This window comes from Eleutherodactylus coqui, chromosome 5, assembly GCF_035609145.1.
Source record: "Eleutherodactylus coqui strain aEleCoq1 chromosome 5, aEleCoq1.hap1, whole genome shotgun sequence".
In the NCBI taxonomy this organism is placed as follows: Eukaryota; Metazoa; Chordata; class Amphibia; order Anura; family Eleutherodactylidae; genus Eleutherodactylus; species Eleutherodactylus coqui.
Window position 1 is genome coordinate 144,021,266 of NC_089841.1, and position 21,464 is coordinate 144,042,729.

General features: G+C 50.5%; 1 protein-coding gene across 1 annotated transcript in view; it reads right to left on the reverse strand.

The window, feature by feature from the left end:
• Nucleotides 1-14,405: 14,405 nt before the first annotated feature.
• RILPL1 (Rab interacting lysosomal protein like 1) overlaps nt 14,406-21,464 on the reverse strand; it is a 28,143-nt gene continuing 21,084 nt past the window's right edge. Inside the window, exon 6 of the mRNA XM_066604915.1 lies at nt 14,406-14,556. Coding sequence (XP_066461012.1) covers nt 14,406-14,556 — 151 coding nt within the window. The remainder of the gene's footprint in view (nt 14,557-21,464) is intronic.

Sequence of the window (21,464 nt, forward strand, 5' to 3'; positions counted from 1 at the left end):
ATTAGAATCAATGGGGAAAAAAAATAATCTGCTTTTCCAGTTTTATCAAATTTCTAAATGACTAAAAAGATGAAAACCCTAACGTGGTTGTGAAAGCAGTCTTATAATAGAGGAGATTGCAGCTCATACTCCTGATTGTATACTTATGGTCTTTAGCTTATTTAGTTGAAGACAGAATGTACCATATCTGTCATGGGTAAAACTCTGCTATTAGTCTCTAGCTGCTCATGTATTGCTGTGCTGATGCATCATGGGATTGATGTGAAAGCAAAAAGCTCAGCTTCAATTTGCTGCCTGATAAGCATCAGACAGGAGGATGCATTGCATAGAAATTAGTGAACATAGGAGACCTCCAGAGTGTGTCAATCAGGTGAAGGGGGCAGGGGAAAAAAAAAAAAGTTTTCGCTGCAGTGGCCTTTTAACAAAGCAGTATAAATGTAGTATCATTGTTCCACCACCAGACACATACATATCAAGAATGAAAATCCACCAAATATCCAAAAATTATGTGGCCAGGTGTTATTTTAAAGTCTACTGCAAACTATTTAAAAAGTCTATATACAAAGCATTTTGGGATCTGTCATTTTGGAGTCCGAGACTTTTGTAATGCAGCATGCTTTAGGTTCGGCATCTTTCCTACCATCTAATTGTTATTGTATAACTCTACATACAACAGGGTAAGCTACTACACTGTTGCTTACTACAAAAAATAAAATAAATTGCAATATATACAGACAGATGCCAAAGCAACATGAATTGAGCCCTAAATTTGGTATATACATCAGGAGCTTTTTATGGTGTATGCTGTAAACGGGATGTTAATAATCTAATCTAGATGTCTTTTCCAATGCTGAAGTACATGATACATTTGAGTTCATCAGCTCACAAGGATACAATCTGTTCAGTCTACAGTCCTCTTCATTAATGTGTAAGACTTGTGAGAAGGCACTCACTGGCCATTCTGATTGGCTGATTGTTGAGATGAACATCATGCATCCAGCTGCCAGTCAGAATGGCACCAACACCACACGATGGGAGCACACTCACTCCATGCACAAAAGTGACAAAAAGCAATACAAAGACAATGAAAATGAGTCCTACAAGAGAGAGAAGCCTGCTGATTGGCTGCAAAGTGGGATCATCTGCAATCAACCCAGCTGCTACCATGGGCATTATGGCTGTAAACATCCTGATGAAAATAGACAAACAAAAACATTATGGAATGTCAGTAGGTATTGGGTACTGCACAGTACACACTTTTACTATTCACTTTTTCTGCATACAAGTGTAGTTGACTTCAATAGAGTTGAGACAATGGTATTCTGACATACACTAAAGGCCCATTTACACAACGATTATCGTTTAGAAGTCGTTCAAACGACCAAAAATGAGCGATAATCATTGCGTGTAAATGCTGCCATCATGCAATTTTCGTCTGAACAAGGATTTTAAGATGAACCTAAAATCCATGGTTCGGCCGCAGAGAGATCAAGTATCTCTCAACATTTCCTTTTCTTATTTTAGTACAATGGGCGCTAAATAAGGCGCATTGTCCAGTAACAGGAGAACCCCTTTAACAGAGAACCAATGGCTGAGCAATAATGGCACGTTCACATGTGGCATAAAATTCTGTGACTGAAAATCCATTTTATTCATCTGAATGGGTTATTTTCTGTAGCATGTGTATGAAATTTTTAACGCAATTCAAATTTGTGGCATGGATTTACATAGTGCAAATCTTATTTAATCTATCTCCCCACCTCCCTGCAGTAGTCACATCCAGATCCCGCCCACCCCACCGCAGTAGTCGCATCCAGACCCCCCCACCACAGTAGTCGCATCCAGACCCCCCACCACCACAGTAGTCGCATCCAGACCCCCCCCACCACAGTAGTCGCATACAGACCTCCCTACTAGTTGCATCCGAACCCTCCCTGCAGTAGTCGCATCCAGACCCCCCCCACCTCCCCGCAGTAGTCGCATCCAGACCCCCACACACACACCTCCCCGCAGTAGTCGCATCCAGACCCCCACACACACACCTCCCCGCAGTAGTCGCATCCAGACCCCCACACACACACCTCCCCGCAGTAGTCGCATCCAGACCCCCACACACACACCTCCCCGCAGTAGTCGCATCCAGACCCCCACACACACACCTCCCCGCAGTAGTCGCATCCAGACCCCCCCCACCTCCCCGCAGTAGTCGCATCCAGACCCCCCCCACCTCCCCGCAGTAGTCGCATCCAGACCCCCCCACCTCCCCGCAGTAGTCGCATCCAGACCCCCCCCACCTCCCCGCAGTAGTCGCATCCAGACCCCCCCACCTCCCCGCAGTAGTCGCATCCAGACCCCCCCACCTCCCCGCAGCAGTCGCATCCAGACCCCCCCACCTCCCCGCAGTAGTCGCATCCAGACCCCCCCACCTCCCCGCAATAGTCGCATCCAGACCCCCCCCACCTCCCCGCAAAAGTCGCATCCAGACCCCCCCACCTCCCCGCAGTAGTCGCATCCAGGCCGCCCCACCTCCCCGCAGTAGTCGCATCCAGACCCCCCCACCTCCCCGCAGTAGTCGCATCCAGACCCCCCCACCTCCCCGCAGTAGTCGCATCCAGACCCCCCCCACCTCCCCGCAGTAGTCGCATCCAGACCCCCCACCTCCTCGCAGTAGTCGCATCCAGACCCCCCCACCTCCCCGCAAAAGTCGCATCCAGACCCCCCCACCTCCCCGCAGTAGTCGCATCCAGACCCCCCCACCTCCCCGCAGTAGTCGCATCCAGACCCCCCACCTCCCCGCAGTAGTCGCATCCAGGCCGCCCACCTCCCCGCAGTAGTCGCATCCAGATCCCCCCCACCTCCCCGCACTAGTCGCATGCAGACCCCCACCTCCCCGCAGTAGTTGCATGCAGACCCCCCACCTCCCCGCAGTAGTCGCATGCAGACCCCCCACCTCCCCGCAGTAGTCGCATCCAGACCCCCCCCACCTCTCCGCAGTAGTCGCATCCAGACCCCCCCACCTCCCCGCAGTAGTTGCATCCAGACCCCCCCCCCACCTCCCTGCAGTAGTTGCATCCAGACCCCCCCCCCACCACCCCGCAGTAGTCGCATCCAGACCCCCACCACCACCCCACAGTAGTCGCATCCAGACCCCCCACCACCACCCCACAGTAGTCGCATCCAGACCCCCCCCCACAGTAGTCACATCCAGACCCCCCCACCTCCCCAGAATAGTCGCATTCAGACCCCCCCCACCTCCCCGGAATAGTCGCATTCAGACCCCACCTCCCCACAGTAGTTGCATCCAGACCCCCCCCCCCCCTCCCTGGGATAGTCACATCAAGACCCCCCCCACCTCCCCACAGTGGTCGCATCCAGAACCCCCACACACACACACCTCGCAGTAGTCGCATCCAGAACCTCCACACACACACACACCTCCTCGCATTAGTCGCATCCAGAACCTACACACACACACACACCTCCTCGCATTAGTCGCATCCAGAACACACACACACACACACACACACACCTCCTCGCAGTAGTCGCATCCAGAACCTACACACACACACACCTCCTCGCAGTAGTCGCATCCAGAACCTTCACACACACATACCTCCTCGCAGTAGTCGCATCCCGAACCTACACACACACTCCTCGCAGTAGTCACATCCAGATCCCGCCCACCCCACCGCAGTAGTCGCATCCAGACCCCCCCTCCACAGTAGTCGCATACAGACCTCCCTACTAGTTGCATCCGAACCCTCCCTGCAGTAGTCGCATCCAGACCCCCCCACCTCCCCGCAGTAGTCGCATCCAGACCCCCCCACCTCCCCGCAGTAGTCGCATCCAGACCCCCCCCCCACACACACCTCCCCGCAGTAGTCACATCCAGACCCCCACACACACACCTCCCCGCAGTAGTCACATCCAGACCCCCACACCACACACACCTCCCCGCAGTAGTCGCATCCAGACCCCCCCACTTCCCCACAGTAGTCGCATCCAGACCCCCTCCCCACCTCCCCACAGTAGTCGCATCCAGACCCCCCCACCTCCCCACAGTAGTCGCATCCAGACCCCCCCACCTCCCCGCAGTAGTCGCATCCAGACCCCCCCACCTCCCCGCAGTAGTCGCATCCAGACCCCCCCCCCTCCCCGCAATAGTCGCATCCAGACCCCCCCACCTCCCCGCAGTAGTCGCATCCAGACCCCCCCACCTCCCCGCAGTAGTCGCATCCAGACCCCCCCACCTCCCTGCAGTAGTCGCATGCAGACCCCCCACCTCCCCGCAGTAGTCGCATGCAGACCCCCCCACCTCCCCGCAGTAGTCGCATGCAGACCCCCCACCTCCCCGCAGTAGTCGCATGCAGACCCCCCACCTCCCCGCAGTAGTCGCATGCAGACCCCCTACCTCCCCGCAGTAGTCGCATGCAGACCCCCTACCTCCCCGCAGTAGTCGCATGCAGACCCCCCAGAAGTTTCTGCAACACAATCTGCCACACGTGAAGCCACCCTTAAACTAGTGGCATCTGGCCGGAACTGCAAGTTGTGCCCAAGGGACAACCCCCTTATGTTTCATGTCCAAGATGGCAGTTTGTGTACAGTGCAAAGTGAGGAAAACAAAACAATAAAAAACAAACTACTATCTAGTGCGTCACATGGGCCCATTCATTCACACCAGCGTTGGGGCTTTCCATCTCTGTTTTTGGAACCGAGAAACAATTAAAAACAGAGAAAAAAAAGTGTTTCCATTTTGTCCCCTATCGATTTCAAAGGGTTTTTAAAGTAGAGCAAAACAACGTTTTCCATTTAATTCCCTTTTTTTGGACAGAAAAATACCAATCTGAAGCATTATTGTTTCCATACATAAAACAGAGACCTTACGGAATGGAAGCAAACGGAAGCCATTCCGTTTGCTTTCCTTAAAAAAAAAAAAGATATTAGAATCAATGGGGAAAAAAAATAATCTGCTTTTCCAGTTTTATCAAATTTCTAAATGACTAAAAAGATGAAAACCCTAACGTGGTTGTGAAAGCAGTCTTATAATAGAGGAGATTGCAGCTCATACTCCTGATTGTATACTTATGGTCTTTAGCTTATTTAGTTGAAGACAGAATGTACCATATCTGTCATGGGTAAAACTCTGCTATTAGTCTCTAGCTGCTCATGTATTGCTGTGCTGATGCATCATGGGATTGATGTGAAAGCAAAAAGCTCAGCTTCAATTTGCTGCCTGATAAGCATCAGACAGGAGGATGCATTGCATAGAAATTAGTGAACATAGGAGACCTCCAGAGTGTGTCAATCAGGTGAAGGGGGCAGGGGAAAAAAAAAAAAGTTTTCGCTGCAGTGGCCTTTTAACAAAGCAGTATAAATGTAGTATCATTGTTCCACCACCAGACACATACATATCAAGAATGAAAATCCACCAAATATCCAAAAATTATGTGGCCAGGTGTTATTTTAAAGTCTACTGCAAACTATTTAAAAAGTCTATATACAAAGCATTTTGGGATCTGTCATTTTGGAGTCCGAGACTTTTGTAATGCAGCATGCTTTAGGTTCGGCATCTTTCCTACCATCTAATTGTTATTGTATAACTCTACATACAACAGGGTAAGCTACTACACTGTTGCTTACTACAAAAAATAAAATAAATTGCAATATATACAGACAGATGCCAAAGCAACATGAATTGAGCCCTAAATTTGGTATATACATCAGGAGCTTTTTATGGTGTATGCTGTAAACGGGATGTTAATAATCTAATCTAGATGTCTTTTCCAATGCTGAAGTACATGATACATTTGAGTTCATCAGCTCACAAGGATACAATCTGTTCAGTCTACAGTCCTCTTCATTAATGTGTAAGACTTGTGAGAAGGCACTCACTGGCCATTCTGATTGGCTGATTGTTGAGATGAACATCATGCATCCAGCTGCCAGTCAGAATGGCACCAACACCACACGATGGGAGCACACTCACTCCATGCACAAAAGTGACAAAAAGCAATACAAAGACAATGAAAATGAGTCCTACAAGAGAGAGAAGCCTGCTGATTGGCTGCAAAGTGGGATCATCTGCAATCAACCCAGCTGCTACCATGGGCATTATGGCTGTAAACATCCTGATGAAAATAGACAAACAAAAACATTATGGAATGTCAGTAGGTATTGGGTACTGCACAGTACACACTTTTACTATTCACTTTTTCTGCATACAAGTGTAGTTGACTTCAATAGAGTTGAGACAATGGTATTCTGACATACACTAAAGGCCCATTTACACAACGATTATCGTTTAGAAGTCGTTCAAACGACCAAAAATGAGCGATAATCATTGCGTGTAAATGCTGCCATCATGCAATTTTCGTCTGAACAAGGATTTTAAGATGAACCTAAAATCCATGGTTCGGCCGCAGAGAGATCAAGTATCTCTCAACATTTCCTTTTCTTATTTTAGTACAATGGGCGCTAAATAAGGCGCATTGTCCAGTAACAGGAGAACCCCTTTAACAGAGAACCAATGGCTGAGCAATAATGGCACGTTCACATGTGGCATAAAATTCTGTGACTGAAAATCCATTTTATTCATCTGAATGGGTTATTTTCTGTAGCATGTGTATGAAATTTTTAACGCAATTCAAATTTGTGGCATGGATTTACATAGTGCAAATCTTATTTAATCTATCTCCCCACCTCCCTGCAGTAGTCACATCCAGATCCCGCCCACCCCACCGCAGTAGTCGCATCCAGACCCCCCCACCACAGTAGTCGCATCCAGACCCCCCACCACCACAGTAGTCGCATCCAGACCCCCCCCACCACAGTAGTCGCATACAGACCTCCCTACTAGTTGCATCCGAACCCTCCCTGCAGTAGTCGCATCCAGACCCCCCCCACCTCCCCGCAGTAGTCGCATCCAGACCCCCACACACACACCTCCCCGCAGTAGTCGCATCCAGACCCCCACACACACACCTCCCCGCAGTAGTCGCATCCAGACCCCCACACACACACCTCCCCGCAGTAGTCGCATCCAGACCCCCACACACACACCTCCCCGCAGTAGTCGCATCCAGACCCCCACACACACACCTCCCCGCAGTAGTCGCATCCAGACCCCCCCCACCTCCCCGCAGTAGTCGCATCCAGACCCCCCCCACCTCCCCGCAGTAGTCGCATCCAGACCCCCCCACCTCCCCGCAGTAGTCGCATCCAGACCCCCCCCACCTCCCCGCAGTAGTCGCATCCAGACCCCCCCACCTCCCCGCAGTAGTCGCATCCAGACCCCCCCACCTCCCCGCAGTAGTCGCATCCAGACCCCCCCACCTCCCCGCAGTAGTCGCATCCAGACCCCCCCACCTCCCCGCAATAGTCGCATCCAGACCCCCCCCACCTCCCCGCAAAAGTCGCATCCAGACCCCCCCACCTCCCCGCAGTAGTCGCATCCAGGCCGCCCCACCTCCCCGCAGTAGTCGCATCCAGACCCCCCCACCTCCCCGCAGTAGTCGCATCCAGACCCCCCCACCTCCCCGCAGTAGTCGCATCCAGACCCCCCCCCACCTCCCCGCAGTAGTCGCATCCAGACCCCCCACCTCCTCGCAGTAGTCGCATCCAGACCCCCCCACCTCCCCGCAAAAGTCGCATCCAGACCCCCCCCACCTCCCCGCAGTAGTCGCATCCAGACCCCCCCACCTCCCCGCAGTAGTCGCATCCAGACCCCCCACCTCCCCGCAGTAGTCGCATCCAGGCCGCCCACCTCCCCGCAGTAGTCGCATCCAGATCCCCCCCACCTCCCCGCACTAGTCGCATGCAGACCCCCACCTCCCCGCAGTAGTTGCATGCAGACCCCCCACCTCCCCGCAGTAGTCGCATGCAGACCCCCCACCTCCCCGCAGTAGTCGCATCCAGACCCCCCCCACCTCTCCGCAGTAGTCGCATCCAGACCCCCCCACCTCCCCGCAGTAGTTGCATCCAGACCCCCCCCCCACCTCCCTGCAGTAGTTGCATCCAGACCCCCCCCCCACCACCCCGCAGTAGTCGCATCCAGACCCCCACCACCACCCCACAGTAGTCGCATCCAGACCCCCCACCACCACCCCACAGTAGTCGCATCCAGACCCCCCCCCACAGTAGTCACATCCAGACCCCCCCACCTCCCCAGAATAGTCGCATTCAGACCCCCCCCACCTCCCCGGAATAGTCGCATTCAGACCCCACCTCCCCACAGTAGTTGCATCCAGACCCCCCCCCCCTCCCTGGGATAGTCACATCAAGACCCCCCCCACCTCCCCACAGTGGTCGCATCCAGAACCCCCACACACACACACCTCGCAGTAGTCGCATCCAGAACCTCCACACACACACACACCTCCTCGCATTAGTCGCATCCAGAACCTACACACACACACACACCTCCTCGCATTAGTCGCATCCAGAACACACACACACACACACACACACACACTCCTCGCAGTAGTCGCATCCAGAACCTACACACACACACACCTCCTCGCAGTAGTCGCATCCAGAACCTTCACACACACATACCTCCTCGCAGTAGTCGCATCCCGAACCTACACACACACTCCTCGCAGTAGTCACATCCAGATCCCGCCCACCCCACCGCAGTAGTCGCATCCAGACCCCCCCTCCACAGTAGTCGCATACAGACCTCCCTACTAGTTGCATCCGAACCCTCCCTGCAGTAGTCGCATCCAGACCCCCCCACCTCCCCGCAGTAGTCGCATCCAGACCCCCCCACCTCCCCGCAGTAGTCGCATCCAGACCCCCCCCCACACACACCTCCCCGCAGTAGTCACATCCAGACCCCCACACACACACCTCCCCGCAGTAGTCACATCCAGACCCCCACACCACACACACCTCCCCGCAGTAGTCGCATCCAGACCCCCCCACTTCCCCACAGTAGTCGCATCCAGACCCCCTCCCCACCTCCCCACAGTAGTCGCATCCAGACCCCCCCACCTCCCCACAGTAGTCGCATCCAGACCCCCCCACCTCCCCGCAGTAGTCGCATCCAGACCCCCCCACCTCCCCGCAGTAGTCGCATCCAGACCCCCCCCCCCTCCCCGCAATAGTCGCATCCAGACCCCCCCACCTCCCCGCAGTAGTCGCATCCAGACCCCCCCACCTCCCCGCAGTAGTCGCATCCAGACCCCCCCACCTCCCTGCAGTAGTCGCATGCAGACCCCCCACCTCCCCGCAGTAGTCGCATGCAGACCCCCCCACCTCCCCGCAGTAGTCGCATGCAGACCCCCCACCTCCCCGCAGTAGTCGCATGCAGACCCCCCACCTCCCCGCAGTAGTCGCATGCAGACCCCCTACCTCCCCGCAGTAGTCGCATGCAGACCCCCTACCTCCCCGCAGTAGTCGCATGCAGACCCCCCTACCTCCCCGCAGTAGTCGCATGCAGACCCCCCCACCTCCCCGCAGTAGTCGCATGCAGACCCCCCCACCCCCCCGCAGTAGTGGCATCCAGACCCCCCCACACACATCCCCGGAATAGTCGCATTCAGACCCCACCTCCCCACAGTAGTTGCATCCAGACCCCCCCCCCACCTCCCCGGGATAGTCACATCCAGACCCCGCCCCTCCCCGGGATAGTCACATCCAGACCCCCCCCACCTCCCCGGGATAGTCACATCCAGACCCCGCCCCTCCCCGGGATAGTCACATCCAGACCCCCCCCCACCTCCCCACAGTAGTCGCATCCAGAACCCTCCCCCCCCCACACACACCTCCTCGCAGTAGTCGCATCCAGAACCTCCACACACACACACACACACACACACAACCTCCTCGCAGTAGTCGCATCCAGAACCTACACACACACACACACAACCTCCTCGCAGTAGTCGCATCCAGAACCCACACCCACACACACACACACACAACCTCCTCGCAGTAGTCGCATCCAGAACACACACACACACACACACACACACACACACACAACCTCCTCGCAGTAGTCGCATCCAGAACCTTCACACACACATACCTCCTCGCAGTAGTCGCATCCAGAACCCACACACACACACCTCCTCGCAGTAGTCGCATCCAGAACCTCCCCACACACACACACACCTCCTCGCAGTAGTCACATCCAGAACCCCCCCCCCCCCACACACACACACACACACAACCTCCTCGCAGTAGTCACATCCAGAACCTACACACACACACACACACACACACACACACCTCCTCGCAGTAGTCACATCCAGAACCTCCACACACACACACACACACACCTCCTCACAGTAGTCGCATCCAGAACCTCCACACACACACACACCTCCTCACAGTAGTCGCATCCAGAACCTCCACACACACACACACACACACACACACCTCTTCACAGTAGTCGCATCCAGAACCTTCACACACACACACCTCCTCACAGTAGTCGCATCCAGAACCTTCACACACACACACCTCCTCACAGTAGTCGCATCCAGAACCTCCACACACACACACACACACACCTCCTCACAGTAGTCGCATCCAGAACCTACACACACACACACACACACACCTCCTCGCAGTAGTCGCATCCAGAACCTACACACACACACACACACACCTCCTCGCAGTAGTCACATCCAGAACCTCCACACACACCTCCTCACAGTAGTCGCATCCAGAACCCACACACACACACACACACCTCTTCACAGTAGTCGCATCCAGAACCTCCACACACACACCTCCTCACAGTAGTCGCATCCAGAACCTCCACACACACACACCTCCTCACAGTAGTCGCATCCAGAACCTCCACACACACCTCCTCACAGTAGTCGCATCCAGAACCTCCACACACACACACACACACACACACACACACACACACACACACACACACACACACACACACCTCCTCCTCACAGTAGTCGCATCCAGAACCTCCACACACAACCTCCTCGCAGTAGTCGCATCCAGAACCTACACACACACACACACACACACACACACACACACACACACACACACACAACCTCCTCGCAGTAGTCGCATACAGAACCCACACACACACACCTCCTCGCAGTAGTCGCATCCAGAACCTCCCCACACACACACACCTCCTCGCAGTAGTCACATCCAGAACACACACACACACACACACACAACCTCCTCGCAGTAGTCACATCCAGAACCTACACACACACACACACACACACACAACCTTCTCGCAGTAGTCACATCCAGAACCTACACACACACACACACACACACACACACACACACACACACACACACACACACCTCCTCGCAGTAGTCACATCCAGAACCTCCACACACACACACACACACACACACACACACACACACACACACACACCTCCTCACAGTAGTCGCATCCAGAACCTCCACACACACACACCTCCTCACAGTAGTCGCATCCAGAACCTCCACACACACACACCTCCTCACAGTAGTCGCATCCAGAACCTCCACACACACACACACACCTCCTCACAGTAGTCGCATCCAGAACCTACACACACACACCTCCTCGCAGTAGTCACATCCAGAACCTCCACACACACCTCCTCACAGTAGTCGCATCCAGAACCCACACACACACACACACACACACACACACACACACACACCTCCTCACAGTAGTCGCATCCAGAACCTCCACACACACACCTCCTTACAGTAGTCGCATCCAGAACCTCCACACACACACCTCCTTACAGTAGTCGCATCCAGAACCTCCACACACACACCTCCTTACAGTAGTCGCATCCAGAACCTCCACACACATCTCCTCACAGTAGTCGCATCCAGAACCTACACACACACCTCCTCATAGTAGTCGCATCCAGAACCTACACACACACCTCCTCACAGTAGTCGCATCCAGAACCTACACACACACCTCCTCGCAGTAGTCGCATCCAGAACCTCCACACAACCTCCTCGCAGTAGTCGCATCCAGAACCTTCACACACACATACCTCCTCGCAGTAGTCGCATCCAGAACCTTCACACACACATACCTCCTCGCAGTAGTCGCATCCAGAACCTTCACACACACATACCTCCTCGCAGTAGTCGCATCCAGAACCTTCACACACACATACCTCCTCGCAGTAGTCGCATCCAGAACCTACACACACACACACACACACACACACGCACGCACGCACGCACACACACCTCCTCGCAGTAGTCGCATCCAGAACCTCCACACACACACACACACACCTCCTCACAGTAGTCGCATCCAGAACCTCCACACACACACCTCCTCACAGTAGTAGCATCCAGAACCTACACACACACACACACACACACACACACACACACACACCTCCTCGCAGTAGTCGCATCCAGAACCTCCACACACACACAACCTCCTCACAGTAGTCGCATCCAGAACCTACACACACACCTCCTCGCAGTAGTCGCATCCAGAACCTCCACACACACCTCCTCACAGTAGTCGCATCCAGAACCTCCACACACACACACACACACACACACACACACACCTCCTCACAGTAGTCGCATCCAGAACCCCCCCCCCCACACACACACACACACACACACACCTCCACAGTAGTCGCATCCAGAACCTCCACAAACACACCCCTCCTCGCAGTAGTCGCATCCAGAACCTGCACACACACACACACACACACACACAACCTCCTCACAGTAGTCGCATCCAGAACCTCCACACACACACACCTCCTCGCAGTAGTCGCATCCAGAACCTCCACACACCTCCTCGCAGTAGTCGCATCCAGAACCTCCACACACACCTCCTCGCAGTAGTCGCATCCAGAACCTCCACACACACCTCCTCACAGTAGTCGCATCCAGAACCTCCACACACACCTCCTCACAGTAGTCGCATCCAGAACCTACACACACACCTCCTCACAGTAGTCGCATCCAGAACCTACACACACACCTCCTCATAGTAGTCGCATCCAGAACCTACACACACACCTCCTCACAGTAGTCGCATCCAGAACCTACACACACACCTCCTCACAGTAGTCGCATCCAGAACCTACACACACACCTCCTCACAGTAGTCGCATCCAGAACCTACACACACCTCCTCACAGTAGTCGCATCCAGAACCTACACACACACCTCCTCACAGTAGTCGCATCCAGAACCTACACACACACCTCCTCACAGTAGTCACATCCAGAACCTACACACACACCTCCTCACAGTAGTCACATCCAGAACCTACACACACACACACACACACACACACACACCTCCTCACAGTAGTCGCATCCAGAACCTCCACACACACACACACACACACACACCTCCTCACAGTAGTCGCATCCAGAACCTCCACACACACACACACCTCTTCACAGTAGTCGCATCCAGAACCTTCACACACACACCTCCTCACAGTAGTCGCATCCAGAACCTCCACACACACACACACACACACACACACACACACACATACCTCCTCACAGTAGTCGCATCCAGAACCTCCACACACACACACACACACACCTCCTCACAGTAGTCGCATCCAGAACCTCCACACACACACCTCCTCACAGTAGTCGCATCCAGAACCTCCACACACACACACACACACACACCTCCTCGCAGTAGTCGCATCCAGAACCTCCACACACACCGTCCTCACAGTAGTCGCATCCAGAACCTACACACACACACACCTCCTCGCAGTAGTCGCATCCAGAACCTCCACACACACCTCCTCACAGTAGTCGCATCCAGAACCTCCACACACACACCTCCTCACAGTAGTCGCATCCAGAACCTCCACACACAGACACCTCCTCACAGTAGTCGCATCCAGAACCTCCACACACACACACACACACACACCTCCTCACAGTAGTCGCATCCAGAACCTACACACACACACCTCCTCGCAGTAGTCACATCCAGAACCTCCACACACACCTCCTCACAGTAGTCGCATCCAGAACCTCCACACACACACACACCTCCTCACAGTAGTCGCATCCAGAACCTCCACACACACACACACACCTCTTCACAGTAGTCGCATCCAGAACCTTCACACACACACACCTCCTCACAGTAGTCGCATCCAGAACCTACACACACACACACACCTCCTCACAGTAGTCGCATCCAGAACCTCCACACACACACTTTCTCACAGTAGTCGCATCCAGAACCTCCACACACACACCTCCTTGCAGTAGTCGCATCCAGAACCTCCACACACACACCTCCTCACAGTAGTCGCATCCAGAACCTCCACACACACACACCTCCTCGCAGTAGTCGCATCCAGAGTCTCCCTGAAGTACTCTCAAATTACATCCACATTTCAGAGGCTCTCATCCCAACATGAACTCCCCTTGCCCCTGGCAGTTATCACATTAACGACATGAATGGCAGCACTGATAGTTAGGATTCCCCCACTCATCTCCTGATCCTCTCTGGTAGACAATGTGTGCATCAGGAACGTGTAAAGAGTCTGCTAGATGCTGGAAGAGCTTTTTTCCTAGACTGTACAGCGTGGTAGTGGGGCTAGTCACAAATGGCAACAACACTGAGAAAACATACCATCATTTACAAATTCTTGGTCGCATAGGTGACCATTTCAGTTATCTAGAGCCCTGAATGTGAGAGCAAGGACTTTGAGACCTACATGGTTACTGAAGAAATGAAATGAAGTTGCAGAAGAATAAAAGGATTACACATACCGTATTTTTCTGACTAGAAGGCCGCTTTCACACAGCGAGAAAAATCGTACGAGATTCGGGTGTTGCAAGACGCACAAATTTCACATGAACATAAACCCCATTCTTTTGAATAGGGTCGTACACATGAGCAACATGTCCCATCTTTGGGTGTTCCCTCGGAATGCATCGCCCATGGTTTTCAATGAGGCATGGCAAAGCATCGCAAGGCCTGCAAGGTACATGTGAGTGTGATGCGATGCAAGGTTTCCCATTGAAAAACACAGCGCTCCTCCATCGCGGCTCAATATCACGGCTGAGGATTGCTACTTTCCAGAAGTGATGGGAGGTGTTTTTAACACGAAAAAGCCTTGTATCTGTAAAGGTCAGTGGGGTCAGTTCGGTTCTGTCATAAGACAGACCTATTTGGCCAGGGAATTCCCCTTTCCTGCTCCCCGAATGGAGCAGGAAAACGGAATCACCGCTGCAGATGTGAAGGCAGCCTGATCCATCTCATCGCTCACTGTGTGCCGTGTGGAGGGGGGGTGTACATCACGACGGAACTCTCCGTGCTCTAATTACCATGGAGTTTTCAGCGTTCTGTTACCATGCTGCTGCCGCCATTTTCATGGCCGAAGTGTGAGCGGTTTCTCTGTGCGGAAAATCTGCCGCTTCATCCCACTTTCCTGACTTCCAGCAACCTATGTCATCTTTTAATTTCACTTCTGATACTTTCAGCACTACACAGTTCTAGGTGAGGTCGCTATGACTACTGGGGGCCGCAGTGGGGTGTCACTATGACTACTGGGGGGGGGCGCTGTAGGGTGTCACTATTACTACAGGGGGCCGCTGTGGAGTGTCACTATTACTACTGGAGAGTCACTATTACTACTGGGGGCCGCTGTGGGGTGTCACTATTACCGCTGGGGCCGCTGGAGGGGGTCACTATTATTGCTGGAGTTGCTGGTGGGGTGGGGGGCACTATTACCGCTGGGGTATGTTTACATGTGGCAGAAATGGGCAGGGCAGTTTCAAAATAGACAGGGCGCAGATTTTGACTGCTTTTTGGATGTGGAAGTGCTGGAGAATTTTCCGCCGAGTACATTCTGCAGCATTTCCGCATCCAAAAAGCAGTCAAAATCTGCACGATGTCTATTTTGAAGCAGCCCTGTCCTTCTTAAAATGACGGGGGTAAAATCATACGTCATGATAAGCCCCGCCCCTGATATGTTGGCACTTTGCGATAAATACGTGGGTTTTGAGCTGCAGTTTGGGCACTCGGTCTCTAAAAGGTTTACCATCACTGCCCTACAACATTCCACAATTGAGCAACTTCCCAGTGTACATAACAATAGGAAGCTGCCATTATAGTACAAGTTGACCATATACTGCTGCTCCATATTGTTAAAAGACAGGCAAGTCATATAGAAGAGAACTAGTGTAATATTCATGGTCCAAATACCCCCCTCACACCTACACGTTCTGCATGTCCCTTTATAGGAGTGTTGTCTGCAGAGGTCTACTCTGTTAAACATTTTTACATACCATATTTGAAATTTTTTTTCCTTACTTCCAACTAAAACTTCTTATTAGTCTGAAAAATACGGCAATTGTGTAAAACGGTTAGGAGGACATGACGCAAGAAAGGATGACACATTGATGAGACACATCAGGATCATGCGGTCTCAGTACATGCTCAATGACCACGAGGCGATCATGGAAAGCCTTGTTACCTGGAAAATGTGATTACAGAGAGGACACAGATAACCCATGATGTGAAAATAAGCAAATAACTGTATATTGTGTGGAACTCATCTCTACAAAAAATGAGAACAACGTGATATTATATTTCACTTTAAAGTTTGCCAGCTTCAATAGTATATATTATTTAGACAAGTGTAAATTGGCGAAATTGACAGAGTAAATTAATCCTGCTGATCAAAGTGATGGATCATCAGGATTACCTCTTATTGGCTTCTTGTGCCAGTATCCATATAATGTGAATAGTAACCTGGCAGTCCCCTCTGGGCAATGATCTGAACCATGCTGTGATGCAATGGATAAGAAAGGGTACAGATATCTTAACTGCCCAATAACGCCCGGTACACTAGGTGTAACAACCGAGTTGCAGCCGAGAAACTCGAGTGCAGCTTGCATACGTACAACCCTCAGGACGCCATTTGATATACACAGACAACACATTTACATGCATTTGCGTGTCAAGTCCGATGTCTCATCCATGAAATGGACAAGAATAGGGCATGCCAAGAGTTTTTTATGCAGACAATCAGTTCATATGAAAAAACATCCATATCCATATCCACATAGGCTATACATGCATCTGTGTGCTGTCTGTGAACATTAGACAGCATACAGCCCCAAAATACGCTACTGTACACCTGGCCAAAAGATGCAATATTTTGCTTGATTTACACATGGTGCTAGATGGTTAAGTCAATCTCTTCTCGGGAGAGTCCATCTTACCATAAAAAATTAAAGACTATTGGCTGGATAGGCCAAAGCATACAAGCTGCCATGGCATTGAGGGTGTCAATGAGTGGAACAGGTTCCATGGGAGGTGGAGAGTTCTCCTTCTATGAAAGTCTTCAAACAAAAACTAGACAGACATCTGTCTGGGATGATTTAGTGATCCTGCACTGAGCAGGGGGTTGGACCTGATGACCCTGGAGGTCCCTTCCAACTCTACCATTCTATGATATCAACACAACCCCATTGATTATATGACATTCTGGATGCTCTACACTCTGCAACTCTTCATGTGTCACAGGTTACCTTCTTTAAAAGGACAGGTCAACTTAATACAACTGAATTTCCCTTCTCTTCCTTTGAACCAGCAACAATCAATCCTTAGGCTGGGTTCACACAGGCGGATTTGTTGTGGTTTTGCTGCGGTTTTTCCTTTGCGGTTTTGCCGCAGAAGAAACTGCTTCTGCGTCAAAACCGCTTCAAAAGGTTATTTTTGTCTTGCGTATTTTCCGCGCTGAAAAGTCCGCAAGCGTTTTTCCGCAGCGCTTTTTTACTTTTGCAGTGTATTTTGGTGCGGATTTTGCTGCGTCCATAGAGGTCTATGGATCAAAAAGCACTGCGGAAAAGTCAAAAGAATTGACATGCTGCGTCTTGAAAAACTGCATCCAAAGCTGCATTGACGCACTGCGGCAGTGCAGAAAAAAATCCGTCCTGTGAGAACAGCTTTTTTGCCCAAAACACATTTGCACTGCAAACGCAGCGGTTTTGCCGCAGTGCGGATATGCAACGGCAAACCGCGGCAGAACTGCAGCAAATCCACCCCTGTGTGAACCCAGGCATAGGATGCAGTTCTCAATGGATCAGACTGTTTATGCATCAAGGTCACAATTTAACCTTTAGATTCATCAGTGCTGTTGGACTTTGTATTTGTACTGACTTTAGACCACATTGACAAATCTTCTTATACAGTCAAGATTTGTTTAGTGAATAACGTGGTCACCCTTGGGCTTATTCCAATGTTATACTGTTCCTGTCCTATGTCTATCTATGAATGCAACAAAAGCACGGATCACACGTAGATTATACAGAATTAAAATTTGTATGAATAAGTTACCGTTCTCGAATACAAATCAAAAATTCAAAAATGAGAATGTGTATTAAAGAGATGAATAGTTATTAATGGATAGATTCATTCTAACCATACATTTAGGAACTACCCTAGCAACAATTGATTTATATGCCCATTATTCAAAACATTACCTTGAAAGCATGAGGCAATCTAAGATGACTGTACTGAAATCACATCCAAGATCAGAAAACTAGAAAAAAAAAATAGCCAGGGAATAGCCTGTGTGTCTAATTTTTTTTTTTTGTAAAATGTTTTATTAAGTCCCCCCCCCCCCCCCCCCAAAAAAAAAAATTCATAACTTAAAGCCAAGGTGCGTAAACATAAGAGCTTTACATTGGAAATTGGTCAATGTAAAGATATAGCACACAAAAAAAATGGACATATCAAGATGAAGATATGCTAAAATAATTCTAGGTTAATAGTAATCCTGAGAACAAACAGAACATACATCCTCAAAAAGAAATACTATGGAATAAAAGAAGGAATAACTGTTCTTCTTTGCCACTTCATCCCTTTAGTCATTTGTCTGCTGCTATAAATGGATTTTCCACCCCCACTATAAATAGTCCAGACCAATGGTCACCAGATGGATCCCTCTAGTGCTGCTCATTCCAAATAAATATAGAGCAAAAAGTTCACTAAAAACAACCCCAAAAATCTCTAGAATTTTTTTTTTGTAGAAGAAAAAGCTTAAAAATGCAATGCGTTCGCTGTGATCTGTGAGTGGCTCCACTACACCATGGCACACCTGCCTAATCCTGCCCTCAATCCCTCCTTTTGGCGGCTATGCAAACGGTCACCCACTTGTGGAAAAAATAAAGATGCCCATATGAGGTGTTAAATCCAGGATGGACAGTTTTTCTCTTATATAAATGAGACGTTATCTAGTATACTTCTGGGTAAACCTGACTAATTCCTGAAGATCTGATGACCCTGGATTGACTAATGCCCATCTCCACCTCTCCTCCTCTTCCCTGGCCCTAACATGACGCTTGCTTTCTTACTAGCTAGTTTGTTACATACACAATAGGCTCGCCCAGGCTCCCTTGTCTATGTCCGCCTCCTCACAAATTCCTTCCTGCTGTTTCCTCTTTCTAATTTTCTCTCTCCGTCCTTTCCTCTCCATCTCATGCTACCATTTTCTTCTTTTGTTCAGCTTTTTGCAGTTTGATGTTTATACCACTGTCCCTGAAGGGGTCACCCTACCATTCTGATAAATATTTTTTATTATTAATGGCTCCATTGACCAGTCACACGGCTCTATTGTCCCTTTTTTTTTTAATAAGGGTTGAGTTCTAAATATTACGGGATGCAATCTTCAAGGAATCTTTATTCATGGACTGTATTTTGTTCCATCGTTTGTTCATACAGTCTGTATTCACGCTCACTTAGTATGATCTTCATGCTGAGACAATATGTTGTATTTGTAATTTGTTTTGAAAGTCAGTTCTTGGAAAGAAATCTAACAAATGCCATTTTTTTGATTCAAACGTTTATGTCCCAGGCTGACAGCTATACTGAATGTCATTTAAATGGAAGTAGGAGACTCTAGTAGTTACTTTCTTCCCCACTGATATCACCAATCAACTATACACCTTAGTGCAAGTGCAGAGTTTGCAATAGTACCTGGGCCCTAGAGGTTTAGGCGGCCCCCACGGTCGCTCTTCCCCATATGAGGAGACCAGTACTATTGATTAAGCAGTATAAATTAGAGCGCCCTGTTACAGATTTGCATTGGGGCCCAACAGCTTCAAGTTACACCTATGCTGTTTGATGAAGGGGGAGAAAGGGGTACAATCCTGTTGCTGACTGCTAGAGAGACTAGAAGACGACAGGGCTCTTTTGGGAACCTTATGACAGAAAAAGCAGTCATGAGAGCCAATATAATTGACAAAAGGGACGCGTGAAACAGCCGCTTCCTGTCTAAAAGCCCATTTAGACACAGCGATTATCGCTTGAAAGCCATCTTTTGAACAATAATCGCTGTGTCTAAACGCCTGCCCATTGTGCATTATTTGTTCATATTTGACTTCAAGTCAGCTTGAAGTCAGCGATGAGCCTTATCAGCGCCACACGCTGAGTTCTCAGCGGTTATACCGCTGACAGTATTCTTTCAGCTGGTATCCCGCTCGGAGTTCTCAGCGGAATACCGCTGACAGCTCCGAGAATAAAGCAGCCGTTTGTAGATAACAGCGCTCCTGCTGTCATCTGCATAAAGCAGGAACCCTTCATTAAACATGCTAATGAACTCTTAAGTAGCTAAATAGCTATTTAAGAGTTTATGCAAAGTGATCACTCAAAACTGTCACTCAAAACTGTCGTTTGAGCGAATTTGAGCGATCATCTTTCAGTGTAAATGGGCTTTAAGAAATTTTCATCCCCGAAGGCCCGGGGAACTCTAAAAATGTTTATGAGAAAGACTGCACATAGTTAGTACACATCAGATGGTCAGTCAAGCTTTCCTTGTGAGAACTCTTCATACTAATCATCTCAGATAAACGTTTCAAGCTGCAGTAGTGTTACCAGACTCCTGATAAAGCCAGAGGGTATTTATACTCTGCCATGCCACCAGTTTAGTCTGACAATGATAAAGCCTTATGTGACAGAAATATGTAGACCAGCAGTGTCCCTAGAAGACCTATAATTATCAGGCACACTAACCATGCTCCAGCCAGTACATGGAGTCTTCACAATTCATTCTCATGAGCATTTACAGTTACCCAGGACACACTTAACACTATATACTAAATAGGTAAAAAAAATAAAAAAATTCAAAGCTATACACTATGTATGTTCAATTGCATGCTGCCAATCCTTTTATTATGAATGTAGAATTTTTCTTAAACTTTTTGTTGGCAAAGAAATGTAGTTTGAAACATGAAGGCCCCCTGTCCACGGTCGCGAGCGGTATCCCGCAGTGGATCTCTGCTGCAGGAGCCGCCGCCCCAGGAGCGGAAGCCGGCAGACAAAGCTCCGCCGGCCAGCCTAGCTGACCGCAGAGAATCGCGGCAATTTGCAGCATGCTGGGGAATTGCCGTCCGCGAGCGGAGAGTTGCAATGATTCTCCGCTCGTGGACACGGGGCCGGCGCTTTCCATAGCAACACTATGGAAAGCTTCAGAGGGCTAAATCGCCGGTACT